The 19,764-nt window shown below is 52.5% G+C and overlaps 1 protein-coding gene across 2 annotated transcripts in view; it reads left to right on the plus strand.

Moving 5' to 3' along the window:
- Positions 1–841: 841 nt before the first annotated feature.
- The window catches only part of pde11a (phosphodiesterase 11a), a 41,083-nt gene continuing 22,160 nt past the window's right edge, over positions 842–19,764 (plus strand). For both annotated transcript variants that reach the window (XM_029247152.1, XM_029247153.1), the window contains exons 1-6: positions 842–1,932; positions 4,043–4,201; positions 15,575–15,664; positions 16,438–16,578; positions 17,137–17,201; positions 19,553–19,685. In XM_029247152.1, coding sequence (XP_029102985.1) covers positions 1,102–1,932; positions 4,043–4,201; positions 15,575–15,664; positions 16,438–16,578; positions 17,137–17,201; positions 19,553–19,685 — 1,419 coding nt within the window. In that variant the 5' untranslated portion in view covers positions 842–1,101. The remainder of the gene's footprint in view (positions 1,933–4,042; positions 4,202–15,574; positions 15,665–16,437; positions 16,579–17,136; positions 17,202–19,552; positions 19,686–19,764) is intronic.

Genomic DNA, 19,764 nt, shown 5'->3' on the forward strand with positions numbered 1-19,764 from the left:
ACGCCCGTCTCAACAGCGCTTCCCCCCACCGTGGTTCCCAAACTCCGCAGAGCAGCCGATCCAGCGAAGGACCAGCAGCAGCACCACTAGTAGCGGGTCGGAAGCTTCTGTAAGGCGACTCCGGGCTGGGATGCGAACGCAGAAGGCAGCACTGAGTCCGTCCGGGCACCAAGCGCTTCTCCGTGTCAGTGCGGGCAGGGACACACACACGCGCGCGCGCGCGCGCGCCTGCACCACCGCGCGTTCAAACTGTCACCGTGGTCACGAATCAGCCGATAAGGACGGAACCAAATTCAACAGCGCGCAATGAAGCTCATTATTATAATAACATAACCGAGCGACTTCGTTGTTCATAACATATGATATGGGGACAGCAGGCGGTGTCTTGGTTTGGATGGCTGTCTCTTCGCATCTGAAAGTTGCTGCTTCGAATCCCCCCCCCCCATGCTGCGATACCCTTGACCGAGGTACTTACCTAGAATTGGTACAGTAAGAATAGCCTGCTGGATATCGGTAAATTATTGTAATAAAGCTGATTGTCTCACACAATGAGTCCTTTGTGTAAGCAAAATGAATATAAAGTATGTAAACGATAATGACAATAATAAAAGTGTAAATTCCGCGGTACCGCTGCTACAGCAACACGCGCTGTACACCCAGTGTGATAGTGATATTCGGATAATATGTGTAAAACGCACAGGGTGCGCGTTCCCCCGCAGAGCCACGCGCTCTCCAAGGTGCGAGGGGAGTGGGGGGAGGGGGAGGGGGAGGGGGGGTAGCGCGCGAGACACGATCCCGTTCTACTGACGTCACTCGGACCCCGGGGAGGATCCGCTCCGCTCGCTCTCATCACTGGTCCAGAGCAGCGGCGGCGCGCGGCGCCTCACAGAGCTGTCAGGACAGGAGCGGCAGCATCGCGGCGCGCGGATCACAGCGCTCGCGGTCCGAGGGGATGGAGGCGCGCGGCGAGCGCTCTGTTTACAGCGCCACGAAGTGCCCCGTGCGTCTGCCGCGCGCTCCGCGTGAACATCACCGCCCGGCGTCTCAGTAGCTGTGTGCGCGCGCGCTTCTCGCGGGTGTCCGGCGTCCGCCGCCAGAGACATGGCCGCGCGAAGTTTGGACTTCTCCGACGTGGAAAGTTTCCTGGACAAGCACCCCGAGCTCCTGGAGGACTACCTCAACAGGAAGGGCAAGTACAGCATGGTGGAGCGCTGGCTGCGCACCCACCAGGCGCCCAGGAGCACCGGCGGCTCGAACCCGAACCCGAGCCCGGCGAGCCCTGCGAGCCCGAGTCCCGGCTGCCCCGGGGACGCCCAGGACAGGAGCGCGCCCAGGGACAGCTGGGCGAGCCGCAGCGACGGGCTGCGCAGACGCGCCTCCCAGAAGGAGCTGCGCAAGACGTTCGCGCGCTCCAAGGCCGTGCACGCGAACCGCACGTACGACGAGCAGGTGAACTCGCGCGCGCAGGAGCCGCTGAGCAGCATGCGCAGGAGAGCGCTGCTGAGGAAGGCCAGCTCGCTGCCCCCCACCACGGCCCACATCCTGAGCGCGCTGCTCGAGTCGCGCGTGAACATCCCGCAGTACCCCTCCACGGCCGTGGACTACAAGTATTACCTGAAGGAGCACAACGAGCGCGAGTTCTTCCTGGAGCTCGTGAAGGACATCTCCAACGACCTGGACCTCACGAGCCTCAGCTACAAGATCCTGGTGTTCGTGTGCATCATGGTGGACGCGGACAGGTGCTCCCTGTTCCTCGTGGAGGGCACGGCCAACAAGAAGACCCTCGTGTCCAAGTTCTTCGACGTACACGCGGGCACGGCCGTGCTGCCCTCCCTCAGCAACTCGGACGAGGTGCAGGTGCCCTGGGGGAAGGGCATCATCGGATACGTGGCCGAGCACGGCGAGACCGTTAACATCCCCGACGCGTACCAGGTGCGTGCGCCGCGTCCGACCCGCGTGCGCGCGCATTCTAGTCCGGCGGCGTGGGCTGGGGGGGCTGGGGGGGCTGGGAGGGGGTTTGACATAAAGCGCGCGGCAGACACATCGCGGTCGTAGTGCGGGGTCCTCCAGGGGGACATAGCGATATTCGACCCTTTATTATTTTATTATTATTATTATTATTATAGCATCTCACCTGCTAATATTATTACACAATCAGCCTCACCCTGATTTCACACTTTTGCACAGCAGGGTCTTCCTACTGTACTTTCTCGGGATCAAGCCAATTATTCAAGGGTGCTACAGCAGGAGTGGGATCCGAACCAACAACCATCCGGTTAGAGGACAACAGCTCTAGACAGGACAGAGCCTGCTCTCCGCTACAAGTGAGAAAAGATGGGTGTAAAAATGTTCTTCTCACCCATTCTGTTTCTCGTGAAAGAAATTAATGCAAGAGAAAAAAAAAATAACCTTGCAGACCGTTGCTGTTTCGTATCTGGTTTCACTTTTTATGAGTGGAATTCAGGATTATAACTATAAATCATACTTCTAGCCTCATTTAAATACTGCAGATTGGAGATGGATTTAAAAACTTTATTAATCCTTAAGGAAGTGGCACAGTGTTATTGTGTTCTTCTATTTTGCGTGCGTCTGTAGATTTCTTCTCCGCGTACCCTCGCTGCATGGGTATTTTATAACTTGTGTTAAATATTTTTCATAACACATTTTTTTAGTGAGCTCCAAGTCCATCCCATAGTAAACAGCATTCTGAAAAAAAGAATGAAAAAGATGTGCTTTTCAAACTTCACCTTTTTTCAGTCATCCATCACAAAAAAATGAATAGTGCGCAAGGCCTTGATTTTGTCACTAATTAAGGTACGGCGTAATTTGTGCTGAGTCCGGGGCGTCGGAAATGAAAGGATTCCGTTGGGAGTCCAGCACGAGGGACCGACTCTCCTCCACTTCTATTCATGTGTTTGTTTGCACACCGTTGTAGAGATTTCTAGAATTAAAGTTGCCTACAATTTACGATCACTAAAATCTGACAAACATTATTGTGCTCTGGTGGAGAAACCTGTCTGACTTTTCACTCTGATGTTATGGGAAATATTTTTCAAAATAAAGAATGTGGAGAGTATCCGAGTGCCGTTTTACATGGAGAAGGGAGGGTGCGGTGGTGCGGCAGGTTTGGCCGAGTCCTGCTCTGGCGGGTCTGGGGTTTGAGTCCCACTGGGGGTGCCTTGCGGCGGACTGGCGTCCTGTCCAGGGCAAGTGTCCCCCAGCCCCGCGCCCTGTATTGCCGGGTTAGGCTCCGGTTTGCCGCCACCCTGCTTGGGACGAGGGGTTTTGGTGTGTGGGTGTGTGTTTTACATGGTAGTCTACTGCAGTAAGTCTTGTGGCAAAGGAGAGAGGCAGAGCATCCATTCACCCCAGCAAACAATAGCAGCAGCTGGCAGTGTAGTGGTTAGGGCTGTTCCCTTTGGACCCACAGGTTTGAATCTCATGTCCAGCTGTTGTACTGTTGAGCAGAGTACTTACCCTAAATTGCTCCAGCAACATTACCTAGCTGTGTAAATGAGTAAATAGTTCTAAGTTGCTTTGGAGGAAAGTGTCAGCTAAATGGGTAAGTGTAATGAATACTTGTAAAAAAAAGCCTAGTTTAATAGGGAAAAATAGTTTAATTAGACAAATAAGTGGTACGAAGGTATGAAACTGCGAGGCCCCCACCCTCCTCCCACATTTCTGCGGTGGTTCAGCTGGAAAAGCCATTCCCATTTTCATAAGATGTTATGAGAGAGCTGGAAAGGCAGCAACGCTTTCTTAGGATTTCTCCCGCAGAAGGAAAACCCGAATAATAAGCTAATCCCAGCCCTCCTGATCTTGACAAGAGGAGGCAGCCTGGGGAACGTTACGTAACGGACAAATTTCGGCGCTTGCGGAGAGCGGACGGTATCGTGGGAAGCATAACTGCTACGGAAATGCGGTTCGTTTTTTAATATAAAAGAGTTTGTATCGATCGAGGCAGCGACTTTAGTGAGGGGGAGCTGACATCGGGGCTCACGAAGGCACCTGCTGGACCGTGTCGCTTTCCTCTCTGTTGCAGGACCGTCGCTTCAGCGATGAAATCGACAAGCTGACCGGGTACAAGACCAAGTCGCTGCTGTGCATGCCCATCCGCAACAGCGACGGCGAGATCATAGGCGTCGCTCAGGCCATCAACAAAAACCCGGGCGGCGCCCTGTTCACCGACGATGACGAGAAGGTACGGTTCATGTGATATTCATGGGCTTTCGGTAACCGACGTGAACTTGGCGGGGAGCGAACAATGCCGCCCGTGATGTCAGTCAGCAGCCCCCTTTGGACCCACCCAAAAGATGTCATGACACCGACAGCTGCGAGGTGCGTGCTGAGCTGGGCTTTTGTCTTCAGTTCTCCGCTGTCCCTCTGTCCCCTTAACGCATGCTGTGTTTGGGGAAACAAACACAGAGCGTCATTTACGATGCGATAGTACACAGAAGCATTTAATGACAGCGAGAGAAGAGATATTGAGACCAAAAAGCCAGAGGGAACAGTCTTTTCGAGTTCATACAGACTTTACCACTTCCGCTAGCGGAGCGGTTTGGGAGTGAACCCCAGGGTTCACCGTATTTCTTCTTCCAGCCCAGTCACTTTTCTCACAGTTTACCTTTACACGTCCTCCCATGATCGATAACTGCTTGTCCGCTGCAGGGCCACGGTGGTCCGGAGCCTGTCCCGGAAGCATGAGGCAGGGATACACCCTGGATGGGATTCCAGCCCTTTGCAGGGCAACCACACACTCATTCACTCACTCATACTCATATGGGTCATTCACCGGTTCACCTGAAACACGTGTTTTTGGAGTGTGGGGGGAAACCAGAGCACCCAGAAGAAACCCACGGCAACACGGGGAGGATGTTTGTGTTCTTTCAAATAGCGCCGCTCTTCACGCTTGCAGCCAGACGAGAAGGGAGCGTAGCGGAGGAGTGTATGTTGCGCAGCTAATTGTGGACAGGGAAGCAGTTCAGCTGGGGAATCTGCTCAAGGAAACAATGCGGCGATCAGTTAGGCGATAGGGAGGTTTAAATGGTCTGTGCATAAAAGCACATCTATTTGAGTGTTTCTTTTGTCAATTAAACAAATTTAATGAAACAAATTTTTGAACAAAAATTAAATTCTGTAACGGCCTCATATTCCAAATGAACATTATTATCTTTAATTTTATTACGAACAAAATCTCTGTGGTTGTATTTTTATTTCCGGAGAGTGTTTGACGGGACGGATAATGTGCATATGGCCGTTACTATAATTTCAGTTTTGCTCGTCGTAAGTTTTACAGTCACATGAAGATTGGTGTCTGTGTGGAAAACTTTGATTTTTCCCTCCGTGCTGATAATGAATCCTCGCTGTGATAAGTCTTTCTCTTCTATTCTGCTCCACTGCAGTTTGCATGAGCTTGTTTCGTTGTCTTAAACTTGTGTGTATTATGTGGTGTTACAAATAACAGTTTTAGGCAGTTGGAGTACTAATACCTGGAAACCTTGGTAAATGGATGCTTTATACCATTGCAAGTGAAACTGCTGATGCTGGCTCAGAAATGATGATATGCTATCACATTGCGCATTACCTTTAAGCACCTGTTTATTGAAAGCAGGATACACTGATTTACCCATTCATGCATCATAGTAACATCTACCAGAGCATTTCAGGGTAGGTACCTTGCTCAGGAGCACTACAGCGGTAGGTGGCACTTGAACCTGCAACCTTTGGATCCGTAAGCAGTGACTCTAACCACTATGGTGCCAGCTGGCCCGTTCTAAAGAAAAACTAAAAATTTTCCCTCCTACAGTTCCGAGGCACGCGTTTTTCGGCGAACTTGCGATGCTAATATTGCGTGATCGAGAGTCAGTGTCTGCGTTTGTCCTGAAATGGACCGGTGTCCCGCCCAGACTCCACCCTGCCTCGCACCCTGCGCTTTCAGGATAGCCTCAGGACCTCCGCGCAAGCTGTTATTGATGGATATGCGAACTTAAGTAATGTTCCGCTGTCACGTGCGACACCGGGTCAGTTTCAGGCATAAAATGTAACAGAAAGAAAGAGAACATATGACCGAAACCCTTGGAATAGACAGATATATTACAGTTAAAGTTCCCCTCGAACAGTGTCAGTTCTGAACGATAATGAATGAACTGAGATGCGGGTGCTCAGGCTCTGAGATGTTAGGGAGACTCTGGGTTGGACACGTTGGTCCTAAGGGTTTAGAACGGCTCTCCCCGTAGCCAGCATAGCGCGGTGCCAGTGCCACCCCTTCGAAGGCGGCCTCTGTGCGCTGTCAACAGGCTCTGAGATGGTGCTCTTATTTCATCATTTACCCATTTATAGAGCTGGACAATTTTTACTGGAGCAGTTCAGCATACGTACCTTGATCCAGGGTACTACAGCAGGGGCGGGGATCGAAATCTGCGTCGTTCGACTGCAGAGCGGTGTTTCTAACCGCTGCGCCACCTGGTGCCCGGTTAGGGTCCCCTTCAGAGAGCCCTGCGGGCAGTTTTTGTATCATGTTGCGTTGCCTCCCTGCACCTTTTCAGCTAAGTGTCTGTAGTAGAGCTGAGCGTACGGAAACCATTCCAAGTTTGGGATTCTTCGCAAACGTGTTAAATAAACAGGCGCCGCAGGTTTATTATCCAGATGAGCGGCAGCTCAGAACGGAAGCGCTTGTAAATAAACAGAAAACAGCCAATGGACCGGAGGGCTGCAGTTGGCTGTGTTTGAAAGCTTTTCAGGATCTATGGTCCTGCGAGCCTGAGGGGAGGCGGTCACACCGGGTGCTGTGCCGGAGGATGAAACGTTTCGGAGAGCGCGGTCGCAAGCGAATGGAAATGGGAAGGCGGCCGCTTGAGGACGAGCTCCCGGTCGTTGCCTTCCGCCGATCGGCCCGACGGGTCCGGTGATGCGTCGTGAGCCGCACGTCGGCACCGTCGACGCCGAGGCCTTTCGGCGTCGTCCCCGGGAACCTCTCGTCCGGGGCGGCGCACGCGCTTTGGATCCTCGCGCGACGAAGCCGGAGGAGAACGACGCGAGAAGGACGCACCGGCACCTCGTGCTTCCAGCTCCAGCTGCGGTACAATTGTGTTAACGCCGGAGGTGGCTGCCGCTGAATTAATAATGGAACGTGCTATAAAACGACCGAACCCGTTGCTGCTTTTTAATCATTTAGACAGCTGCCTGTTTCTTCATTCAAAAAAACCAGGAAGGCTTTTGGCCGACCAGAATAGAACATCATGACGCGAACACGCGTAAATATACTGCTAATTACCAGCACTTTGTACCTTTTACTATCATTTCTGAAGAATAATACGGTGTATTAATGCGAATACAATGCAAGCTGTCAAATTATGGGTTTTAGGCATCTTTTGAGCAGATCCCAGTGACAGATGCTTGTGGAATTACGAGGTAGCGGTATGAGATCCACACAATTTTCAAATTTGATGTTCCAGTTTGAGTGCGGGTGCGGTGGCGCAGTGGGTTGGACCACAGTCCTTCTCTCCGGTGGGTCTGGGGTTCGAGTCCCCCTTGGGGTGCCTTGCGACGGACTGGCGTCCCGTCCTGGGTGTGTCCCCTCCCCCTCCGGCCTTCCGCCCTGTGTTGCCGGGTAGGCTCCGGTTCCCCGTGACCCTGTATGGGATGAGCGGTTCTGAAAATGTGTGTGTGTGTGTGTGTGTGTGTGTGTGTGTGTGTGTGTGTGTGTGTGTGTGTGTGTGTGTGTTCCAGTTTGGAGGGGGTGTGGTGGTGCAGTGGGTTGGACTGGGTCCTGCTCTCCGGTGGGTCTGGGGTTCGAGTCCCGCTTGGGGTGCCTTGCGATGGACTGGCGTCCTGTCCTGGGTGTGTCCCCTCCCCCTCCGGCCTTATGCCCTGTGTTGCCGGGTTAGGCTCCCCATGACCTCCACGGGACAAGTGGTTCTGAAAATGTGTGTGTTCCAGTTTGGTCTAAATCCTAGGACCCATAGATGGTTTGAAGTTTTAATTGTCCTCCAGAGACACACAGGGTCAGAAACCGCTCATTCTGAGTTGGCTCGTGGTGAACCGGAGCGTAGCCCGGCTGCACAGGGCACAGGGCACAGGGCACAGGGCACAGGGCACAGGGCTGGGGGGGGGGCGCACCCAGGACGGGACGCCAGCCTGCTGTAGGGCAACCCAAGCAGGACTCAAACCCCATACCCACCCCAGAGCAGGACTTGGCCAAACCCGCTGCACCACCGTGCTCCCTGCCCCCAGAGATATTTTTTTATTATTATAAATGGAGTAAAATAATAGCAGAATCAGGTCAAATAAAGAAAAGAGGAGGTTTCAAAGCAGCTCAGTTACAATCAAGAGCACAACTCGAGTGCTGTGGCCCATATCGATATGGCCAGATGGGGGTCATTAGTAACCTCTTAGCAACAGAGAGGGGACTCGAACCTGCAGGGTAATGTTGGCTAGATGGACTGTCACTGGACTTCTGCATCAGCAGCTCTTTTTGGCCGTTGACACATACAGTGTGCTTGTGTAGCAGGCGCTGACTTTCCTGCGTGAGGCCACGTGTGCGGCGTGACGGGGGGGGCGGGGCTGTCAACCGCTGGAGGAGTGAAGCGCGGAGGGCGCCGACCGCCGCAAGGGCAGGACCGCAGTTGTGCTGCGCGGTGCGGTGGGAGCACAGTATTGTCGCCTCGCACACAGGATCGTTAAGGCAGAATTTTGACATCCCCATAAAGGCTGTGTGACAAATTAAGAGGGAGTTTAAAGGAAGAAGCTCCTCGGTGAACTTAAAAAAAAAAAACAAACCTCAGACATTAACTTAATTTTATTTCGGTTCCGGGCGTCAGAAATAAAAATAAAAATACTGTTTAAAGCCGGGATACGTTACTACCCCCGTAATGAAATGTCACCTGGGCATGGAATTGCTCCCCGTGTTTGTGATCAGTTGAGGGAACAAAATGATATTTCTGTATGACTCACCCATTTCGCAGCGTGCTTTAACATTTTATTTGGACGAGCAGATTTTGTGGGGGACAAAAGGCTGCGAATTGCCGTTTGGGAGCGCGGCAGGTCGGGGGGGGGGGAGATGGGTTCCGAGCCGAACTCAGAGAAGTACCTTTGTGCGCCGCTTTGTTTGCTCCCCAGTCAGTCGACTGGGGCCAATCGGGGATGAAAGGGCCGTCAGACGTTTTCATCGCCTGCGAGTTGGGCACCCAAACAGCCTCATTAGGCACATGTTCCGGAGAGCGGGATGTGCTTCTCCGCAGTACCGTTCAGCGCTCGGTGCCCTACGGCCCGTCCGTGCGCTGCGATATCGTTCCGGGAGCCGTCCGGGGTCCCGACAGGTCCGCGTCCTCGACCGGCACGAACGCGCGCGGAGAGCGCCGGGACGTTACCGGCGCTCGCGCGCCTTCGTGCCCCGCGCGTGACGGCCGAGCTCGGCGGTGGGACCCGGCCCGTGGAATGACCGCTCGTCAGCGATCGGGTGGACGGGCCCTCTGCTCATCTAACGACGTGGCAGCGGTGCCGCAGTAACACCCCGTGGTTACAAATGATGCCCAGGAGGCGGAGCTCCGTAGAGTGTTGCGGCAGTTAGGTGCGGAGTTGGAAGGATCGCCGAAGGCCCCGAAGCAGCGTTTTGTTAGGAGCGCTGTCATCTGAGCTCATTTTAGACACTCGTGTGGAAACTAGTCCCCTGATTCAACTTGTTTGTGTGCGTAATAAAAAAGAAGTAGGAAATCGGGGGCGCTTAACCCGCCCTTTCTCACTCCCGCCATCTGGTCTTGTTTGTTGTGGTCACAGATCTTAAGGGTTGTACTGTGAGCCGCCACACGCGGGCATCGCGGGACGGTTTCGTCACTCAACGTTCTGTACCGTCATTCCGGACACGTTTATCCAGGTAAGGGGAGAGAATTTGCCCCAGGTGGAGGAGTTCAAGTATCTTGGGGTCTTGTTCACGAGCGAGGGGAGAAGGGAGCGTGAGATCGGCCGCAGACCGGGAGCAGCGGCAGCAGTAATGCGGTCGCTGTACCGGACTGTAGTGGTGAACGGGGAGCTGAGCCATAAGGCAAAGCTCTCCATTTACCGGTTGGTCTACATCTCTATCCTCACCTATGGTCATTAACTCTGGATAATGACCGAAAGAATAAGATCGCGGATACAAGCGGCCGAAACGAGTTTTCTCCGCAGGGTGTTGGGGCTCATTCTCCGTGACAGGGTGAGGAGTTTGGACATCGGGGAAGAACTCAGAGTAGAGCCGCTACTCCTCCACATTGAGAGGAAGCAGTTGAGGTGGTTTGGGCATCTGATAAGGATGCCCCCTGGGCGCCTCCCTTTGGAGGTATACCAGGCATCGCCAACTGGGACGAAGCCCCGAGGTCGGCCCAGGACCCGCTGGAGGGATTATATCTCACAGTTGGCCTGGGAACGGCTGGGGATCCCCCAGGTTGAGCTGGAGGAAGTTGCAGGGGACAGGGGCGGCTGGGCCTCTCTGCTCTCCCTGCTGCTACCGCGACCCTTTTAGGACAAGCGGGACAGAGGATGGATGGATGGATGGATGGATGGATGGATGGATTTATCCAGCTGACACATTTCTCCAGGCACCTTAAAATGATTTACTCTTTTATGCAGCGGGCTAATTTTTACCGGAGCAATTCTGCCTAAGTACCTTGCTCCTGGGTGCTACAAGTAGAAGGTGCGATTCGAACCTGGGCCCTGTGAGTGCAAGGCGGCACCTCCAACCACCGTGCCCCCTTGTGGGCCGCACGTTTGAAATGCTCTCCCGGTTCTCTCAGCTGTTCTTCTGTTGCTGAGAGACGCCGAGGCACGATAATTTCTTTTGCACGTTCGCCCGGATTAACGGTCTCCTGACTTTGTGTGCCCGGTAAAATCGGTGAATGACGGCAGCTTTTGTTGCACGAGGCAGCGACTTGGCGCCAAAGGGCTCCTCCGCGCTCACGGCGAGAGCAGCAAGTGGACCGCGAGCGCCGGCGGCACCCAGAGCACCTCCTAACCACTTCCTCGCTGCATTTAGACGTGTGACAGTTAGGTAAGTGCCTTTCTTTCTGCGGGCTGAGAGCAGGTGTACAGCTATTAATGAGCGGCTCCTGGCATGAGGAGTGCATTATTACTCCTGCTGAGGATGTTTTATCACTCCGCCCGCGCACCTCGCTTATTGAGATGCTTCCAGTAGCATATGCTCATTGAAGGAGGACTCTGGTTAGTAATTTGCCCTGTTGTGTAATATGTATCGCAACTTGCATCCGCGGTAATGGGCTGGCTCCGAGGTGCCGCTCCGGGGTCCTCGCCTCGCGTCTTCGAGCGATCCGAGACCTTTATCGCGGAAATAAAAATGCCGTGGCGAGAGCCTTGCGTTTTCTCATTAACGTCCCGCTGGATGCACGTTCGTTACGCAACCCGGCAGGCGATGCTGCGGGATGAGATAGGAGCCCGTCCTTTATTTGTTCACGGTGAGCTGAGCTTCTGAAGTCTGGCGCTCTCCCACGCGCAGCCCTGAGCCGGCACGTCGATAGCGGGCGTCGCGTCTGTCTCCGTACGCGTTCCCCGCCTCGTCGCTCCGCCGGGCTCGCCGGTCCCCCTTCTCCCATTTCCAGTCACTGGACCCTGCTGGGTGGCCTGCCTCCAGTCCATAGAGGAAACAGGAGCGGTCTCCCACCCACCCCATCGAACCCGTGACGTTGTCGGAAGCCTGCGCGAAAGTCCCCGACAGCAGGGAAAACGGAAAGCGCGGCGGAAGCGGCGCCGTTCGTTTCCATTCAATGTGCGAAGCTGAAAGAATTGAATAGGAATTCGCGAGCAGCTTTGAGAAATTCCACATTGTGCATTCCTCCGGTATAAATATTTGATGCGGCATCTATAATGAACAATCAGCGGCGGGCGATGCTGAATGGAGCGGCGTGCTGTGCTGACGCAAGTGAGGACGGGCCTGGTGATGTCAAGTGGAAACGGAGGCCGCGGATTCAATCTCGGTCTTTATCATCGCGCTCAGCAGTATCTTGCAGCGGCTTTTCGGAAGCGAGGGACGCCCCCCCGAGCCCTTGTGAAGATGCACATTTCTGCTATTCTACCACCGCGTAACCGTGGGCTGAAACGCCTCTTTGTTTCCCATGGCACGGTTCACGATGGCGTGGTGGTCAAGGGCAAGGTTGAAGAATTGACATCATTTAGAAGGCTCTTATTTTCGGCTTGTGGGTAAATAAGAAGGATTATTGCCTCTCGGCAGTCAGAGCTGTACGCGTTAAAATTAAAATTAAAATTACACGAGGATGCCTCTCAACGTGGAGTGCCCTCAGATGAGCTGGTTCGCTGACCTGTAACCCTCTGGGGAGGACGGGGGTCAGTCGCGGATATTGGAGATATAAATACACCGTGAATGCACTTTAAACAGAGAACGAAGACGTCTCTATCGTTCATTCGCCTTTGTGCTTTTGCCCGTGTGTATGAATTTTGTATTTTTTTCAGTAATTAATTCAGAACAAGGGGGGCGCGGTGGCGCGGTGGCGCAGTGGGTTGGACCGGGTCCTCCTCTCCGGTGGGTCTGGGGTTCGAGTCCCGCTTGGGGTGCCTTGCGACAGACTGGCGTCCCGTCCTGGGTGTGTCCCCTCCCCCTCCGGCCTTACGCCCTGTGTTGCCGGGTTAGGCTCCGGTTCCCTGCGACCCCGTACGGGACAAGCAGTTCAGAAAGTGCGTGTGTGTAATTCAGAACAGCACTAAAGTGTATTTCCCTGCTGTCTGGTGAACGAAGGATTTAAACGGAGAAGTTGGTATAACATGACATTGTGCAATTGCCTTGCACAAAGGCATCAGCTAAATAATAATAGTGGCTGCAAACAAAAACCCCTCCCCCTTGTACCTATAGGTCCTAGATGAGGTTAACTTCGTTATAAGCCTTTATTGAACGAAACAGTCGGACTCAGGCGAGAAGGACTCCGTGTGCAGGACCGCAGTCGGATGGACCCGTGTCCCTTCCGGAAGCATCTCCCGAAGCCGTTACTCACCATCATGTCGCACGCCGAACCCATCGCTCGCATTCTGTTCGCGCATCGCTGCGGAGGCCTAACCAAACACGGCGAATAGCGCGGCTCGCCGCGAGCGCGCTTGTGTGCGTTTCTAGTCTGCTCTGTCTTTCGCTTCCACCCGTCACGTTTCCGTCTCTTCCAGTGGGGCGGACCGACATCTTTCGCTGTGACTCGAGGACGAGACGCGCGGCGCACAAATAAGCCTGAAGCAGAGCCCTCGGAGCCTGCGCGCGCGAGACCTTTTGCTGGAGGCGGACAGGACATCGGGTCCTTATCGGCGTGCGCCGTTCTCTCTGCATCTCACGAACGGCGGTCAGGGCCGTGGAGAACCGGCGAGAGAGGGGCCGCTGCGGCGTCACTCGTACCCCTCCCGGCACTGGCTGATTCACCTGCTCCGGTTGCTCTCGCGTGCCCGTCATCGCTGCGTTGAGCCGCGCCGCCCCTGACCTCGGCCCGTCCGTCTGCGCTTTCCCATTTGGGGCGCGCTAACGCGACCGGGGGGAGGGGGGGTGGCGGCGAGCGGCGGAGCTGTGTTTGCCTTCGTCTGACAGGTGTTGCTGTTAACCACCTGGCCGAGTCCCGTCGCCGTGATGGAGGACCGCGTGGGAGCTGGAGGCTCGGTAGACCCGTTCGCTGGAGCCCAGCCGTGGCCCAACACGGGGCCAGATAAATAGACTGTGGTCCCGAGCAGAAGGCGCAACGTTAATGGTGTCGAAAAGGTGAAAAGGTGGGCTAAGCGCATCGCGGGCAAAATCGGGACACGTAGGTTGAGCCGTCATCCATGGCCGTGACATGCTCCCCTACCCGTTAGGTAAAGAATGATACGTTTTATCACAAATCGCATTTAAGGACAGATACATCAGGCCGGTGCCCTTGTTTTTCAAAGGAGTGAAAGGCAAAAAAAAAAATCTGAAATAAAAGCATAAACTTCCTGTTTTACCATTTCTTTGAAATTATGGCTCTGTTCGCAAGGTTTATTCCTTCCAGAGAAAAACAGGTGCAAGAGCTTGATAAATCTGGCCATTAATCATGGTGAAAACAATGATTCCAGAGAGTTTTGGGTAAGACAGAAAGGCAGGGTGCCCATCGTCCTGCAGAAGGACATTAGAAGGATGGAAATTATCAATGTGAAACATTTTTTTTTTTCCTAAACTCAGTTCTTTGTCCTAGTTTTGTGACAGGCACACCAAGGATAACCATTTATACAGCCTGATATTTACTCAAGTCAGATATTGTAAGTGGGTGGTGCTGTGTTACAGCTCCTGGGCTGCGGGCTTCAAAGTAGGCTCATTCTCTGAGGGGTTTCCTCCAGGTGCTCTGGTTTCCTCCCACATGTGCTTCAGGTACTTTGCTGACTCTAAACTGCCCTCAGTGCGTGCATTAGTGAATGAATCGGTGCGCGCGACAGACTGGCATCCCTTCCAGGGTGCACCCCGCCTCACGACCCGTACTTCCTGCATAGGTTCCGGACAACCGCGCACCCCTCTGTAGTTGTCCCACCGTGTGCTTCAGCAACTTCTCGCTCCAGTAACCAACTGGAGGACAAAGAGATGCGTTTCGCTGCGGTGGCTGTCCGACAGGAGAACCCTCACGCAGGAGATCTAAGTGCCTGTCCCCGTGCCGTGGAGAGCTTTCCTATATTGCCCGTATGCCGTCTCTTCCTCACGAAGCAAAACAGACACAATCCATCTGCATAGCACAGTGATGAACAGTATTCTAACTACAGTCACCAGGGGTACGACATTACCATGCAAGTTCTTGACCGGCATATAATACGATCCAGTGTGTTTTCTAGTGGGAGGCACAGTGGTGCAGCGGGTTGGACCGGGTCTTGCTCTCTGGTGGGTTTGGGGTTCAAGTCCCGCTTGGGGTGCCTCGTGATGGACTGGCGTCCCAACCTGGGTATGTCTTCTCCCCCTCCAGCCCTGCACCCTGTAGGCTCTGGTTTGCCGCAACCCTGCTGGGGACAAGCGGCTTCAGTGTGTGTGTGTGTGTGTGTGGGGCAATACGCGGAGCATCTGTACATCTCGAACTGAGCTCGTAAATGTGTGTTGAGACCATAACTAGAGTCGAGGCCATCGTGGGGTCAGGATGGATTTCCGCAGAGCCCCGTTACTCCGCCGCGAATGCCCCAGTCTTATAGCTCTGTTGTTTGAAGGCACGTCCTGCTGAATGCCCACATCACTGCATCATATAAGCATGAGAAGTAGTAGGTTGAACGGGGAATAAAGCGTTACTTTAATAGGGTACCGTAACAGATTTTTACCGCCGGTGGTTTTTTTAATGGGTTTAGATGTGCGGGTTGTCCGCTTGGGAACCGAAGTGCTCCTTGGGCGTCCCTTTCGTTGTCTTCTCGGAGAGCTCTGCCTCCGTCTTCGTGTCACCTTTGCTACTCTGCGTCTCCCGACCGCTCCGTTGTCTCCCTCTGACCTTGTACCGCCAAGCTGTGGTTTAGGTACAGATGTTCGCGACTCTAAAATCTGTTCTTCTGGACACTGAACTGAGGGGTTAGGAGACACAGTTCATCATTTGTAATCCCTGCTCCTTCTCCCTCCCCACTACAGGTGCTGCAGATGTACCTCCCATTCTGTGGAATCGCCATCTCCAACGCCCAGCTCTTTGCTGCCTCCAGGAAGGAGTACGAGCGGAGCAGAGTAAGGGCTCCTCACCGTGCCCCTTCCCCCAGTCCCTCCCGGCAGCCCACGGCTGACGCCAAGGATCAGTATTGATCCCCGGCATCCCACTCACGGGCTCAGCAGTGGGGTCGGCGGGGGGGGGGGTGGGGGGGTGGAAAGGGGCTTCTTCTCCTGGGGACCCCTGTTGAGGAAGCCAAGGAGTGGGCGACGGGGGCCCAGGGCATAAATCATGCCGGAGGCGTCTACACGGCATCTCGCATGCCCCTGCATTGATCTGCAGGGAGGGAGTCCAGTGCTCTTGCGCACAGAGCAGATATTACTGTAGGGATCGCTACGCTGCCGCTTCGTTTACGTTGGATTCGTGAGTTTACCGACCGCTTTTATGTCCAGCGGACCTTCTCTGCCCCGCCGGAACCGTTAATGACATTATAATCTCAAGTAAGACAATTTTTGTAAATTTTTACGTTTCAAATAATTACCTGGTATATCTTAGCTGAACCCTGTGATGGACTGGCATCCTGTACAAGGCGTACCATGCCGAGTGCCCTGTGCTTCCAGGATAAGCTCCAAACGCCGCAGTCCTGACTTGGACAATTGGTTACTAATAATAGATGCACGTATGAATTAATGGCACTTGAACCTTTAGTATAACAGCTAGAAAGAAAGATGCGATTCCATAATCCAGCAATGATGTTAGATTAGCTGGCTTTATTCATTTTGTTTCGAGAAGCGATGCGCGACAGACGTCGCGTGTAGCTTCTCTGCCGTCTATCTGTCTCCGCGATGCGCAGGCCCTGCTTGAGGTGGTCAACGACCTGTTTGAGGAGCAGACGGACCTGGAGAAGATCGTAAGGAAGATCATGCAGCGCGCCCAGACTCTGCTCAAGTGCGAGCGCTGCTCCGTGCAGCTGCTGGAGGACATCGAGTCTCCGGTGCGGCCCCCTCCCCGTGGCTCTCGACCTACGTAGAAATGATGACCTGCGCCGCCATTCGGCACAGCACACATCCAAACAGTTCCAAAACCGCGCTTACGACAGTTTAGGATGAAAAAGTGTCGCAACCATCACATTCAGCCAGAAATTAACAATCGTCTAACAATTCAGTAGAGCGACACAGCACAGTTAGCACAGTGATAAAAGGCAAAGAAAAAAAGAACAAAGTTGGTTGCTATTGAATTAGACTGAAGTAAGCCATTCGCCAACCGAGGAAAGGAAAACAAAAAAACTCCCAGGCCAAGGAAATGGGGAAAAAAATTAAATAAACCTCTGGGGGTCCAAGTACGAAATAATACATGATGCTTAAGCATGGCACTCGTGGAAGGGAATTCCATTATCTATATGGCAATTAAAATAATTACATAAATTCAGTTTAATTGGTTTTTTACAGACGCTTCGGCAAAATTGCTCCTTTGAACTTCGCAGATTGGAGCTGGACGGCAAACGTGCGGAAAGATGTTTCATGATAATGCCTTTGTTTCTTTTTAACTGCAGGTGGTGAAATTCACCAAGTCCTTCGAGCTGCTGTCCCCAAAATGCAGCGCGGACGCCGAGAGCAGGTGAGGGCAGCGGAGGCCTGAAGGTGACCCCTCTCGAAGGGTAGATCCAGACGGTCTCGCTTCCGTCCGCGATCTTGTCCGACGGAGAGTCGAGCATCGCTCGTCCCTCGCTCGGCACCGTGCGGTCGTAGCGTAACGCGCTCCGTACGAGGGACTGGCCCGTCGTCTACAGAATAAGCCTGAAATAAGTGCGGGGAGAGATGAGGAGCAAAAGTGGAAGAACGGAGTGTTTGATTGTGTTTGGAGTCTTTGATAAGCAAATGTGCACAGATACATCATGTTGCAATAATGGCGAAGAGGAAAGCGTTCCCCTCCAGGGGGCTTCGCGATGGGTGAAACAAGAACAATAAACAACAACAACAACAACACGAGCCCAGTGGCGGGGGGCTGTGTCCGTGCGGAGGGATGCTAAAGGATGAAAAACGATCAGCGGCGCGATGCGGTCCCCGACCAGGTGCCGGCACTCAAGCGTGCCGCGATAATCGTACGGTCAATTAAAAAGTCATCCGAAAAGAATATTTCCGCAATTAGCAGCATGTCAGGTGACACCACTCGCGACTGCGGTACTTGAGTTAGCAGAGGCTTGTTTCATAAAATGTCGCTATTGTCGTGCAACGTTAACGTTGCTCTCCCACGCTCATAAATAAATGATTAACGTTTGCTTTGTATGAAACAACAAAAAAACCAAGGGAGAAAACTCGTGCAGTGATTTTCCAGGTACACTCCAGTGAAGCTGCTTAAACACTGTATACTGTAGTTATTGTAGAGAATGGTTTGGTGCTGACAATTGCAGCAAAAAACAGTTATTTCACCATTTTATCCTGCTATTTAATAAAGATGCAGTGTAAACGATGGCCGCTTTTTGCGTATCAGACGCATGCTCTCTGCTGCTCCCGCTCTTTGCTATGCAAACTCAAGCTTTTTCTATTTTATTCCAGTCTGGGGTGGTGGGAAACACACCACGGGCAAATGTGTGTGACAGCTGAATGTGAAGAATGTTTCACAGTCAAAGAAAACTTTTCATATCATCTATATTAATTTTGGCTTGATGCTCGGAAACGGCCGTATTAAAATTGGTATCTCTTCAAAGCCGCTGGTACCTCTGTATTAATGAAGGAATTTATGAAATGCGTATTATTTTTAAGACGTTTATTAAACATACTTTGGATTTTATCTACATTTGATTCACAAACATTTACATTTAAATATTTAAATATCTACTTCCGAATATAATAGAATGTATGCATTATTATGAAGCAAACGGTTGCAAAATGTTTGCTAGATTTTTTTTGCCTGGAAAAATTATTTTGTGCTTCATGTGCAAATTCCTTTCTTCTGAGCTTTATGAAATATTAATTTAAGTATTAAAACCTTCTTAAATGAGTGTTAACAACATTCTTTTATTGCGGATGGCCTGCTCGGTATTATATTAACCGTTATTACATAAAAATGCATCCAAGTAGTTTTCTGTAGATTATGTTTCATGTCATATTTGGTACCCTTTATGCATATTACACTTTTTCAGGATGATTTTTGCAGCACTAGACTGGAGGAAATGCACGGTATCACACTGAAGGTACTTAACGCTGCATGTAACTAAGTGAACATCCCTGTGTAGGGCGTGGGCGATGATGAAGAAGGATGGCAAACAATTACTTTTTCATTATTTCTTAAGTCCGGGAGCACAGCGGTCGTTAATCACGAGCGTAGAAAATTTAGTAAACATCAGTGTTAGACCCGCACAACACGGTCATACGCTTACGGGGAACAGGACGCCGTACGTGGAGAGGTTAGCTGACGCCCGGTGCCGTTTAAAGAACCGGCCTCATTAAATGCAGCGCTTTAACCCTGTGCGCTAGTCGTTTACAGTATACAGGTGGGTCGGTCACACTGCATGTTTGTTGGCGTGGAATCCGGGACGGCGCTGTGATTCACACGCACCGACTCCAGGTTCCCCCCGACGTGCTGAAATATGAAGTATGCTTTAGAGAGGACTTCATCTGTGCAGGGCGGTTGGCTTTATAATTAACTGAAGACGCTTTTCCACCTGAGCACATGTAAGCGATGTCAAGGGCTCAAGGCACAGTGATGGCAAGATAGCGAGAATGGGATGTCTGCGACACCTTTAAAGCGCTTGTTGGGTCTACGGTTGCTTCCGGGTGAGCTGTGCTTATTTAAAGGAAAATTAAATGTTGCTCTTGTCTTTAAAATGCTGTGACCGTGGGAAAAAAATGTTTTGCCGGTGGCATCTGCACGGGGAGGTAAGTCGTAACCTCAGCGCTCCAACACACCATCCTCAGTCACAGAAGTTTTTTTCTTTTTTTCTTTTTCCTTCGCATTTACCTCTCTAGCTTTAAGGACAGCATGGAGAAGTCGTCATACTCGGACTGGCTCATCAACAACAGCATCGCAGAGCTGGTGGCTTCCACCGGCCTTCCCGTGAACATCAGCGACGCGTACCAAGACCCGCGCTTTGATGCCGAGGTCGGTGGCCGAGTCCTTGGTCATTTAGGGACTACGATGGACAGCTTCTCGGTGCCACACTCTATAGGCGGTCAGCAGT

The sequence above is a fragment of the Scleropages formosus genome, chromosome 21 (genome assembly GCF_900964775.1).
Source record: "Scleropages formosus chromosome 21, fSclFor1.1, whole genome shotgun sequence".
In the NCBI taxonomy this organism is placed as follows: Eukaryota; Metazoa; Chordata; class Actinopteri; order Osteoglossiformes; family Osteoglossidae; genus Scleropages; species Scleropages formosus.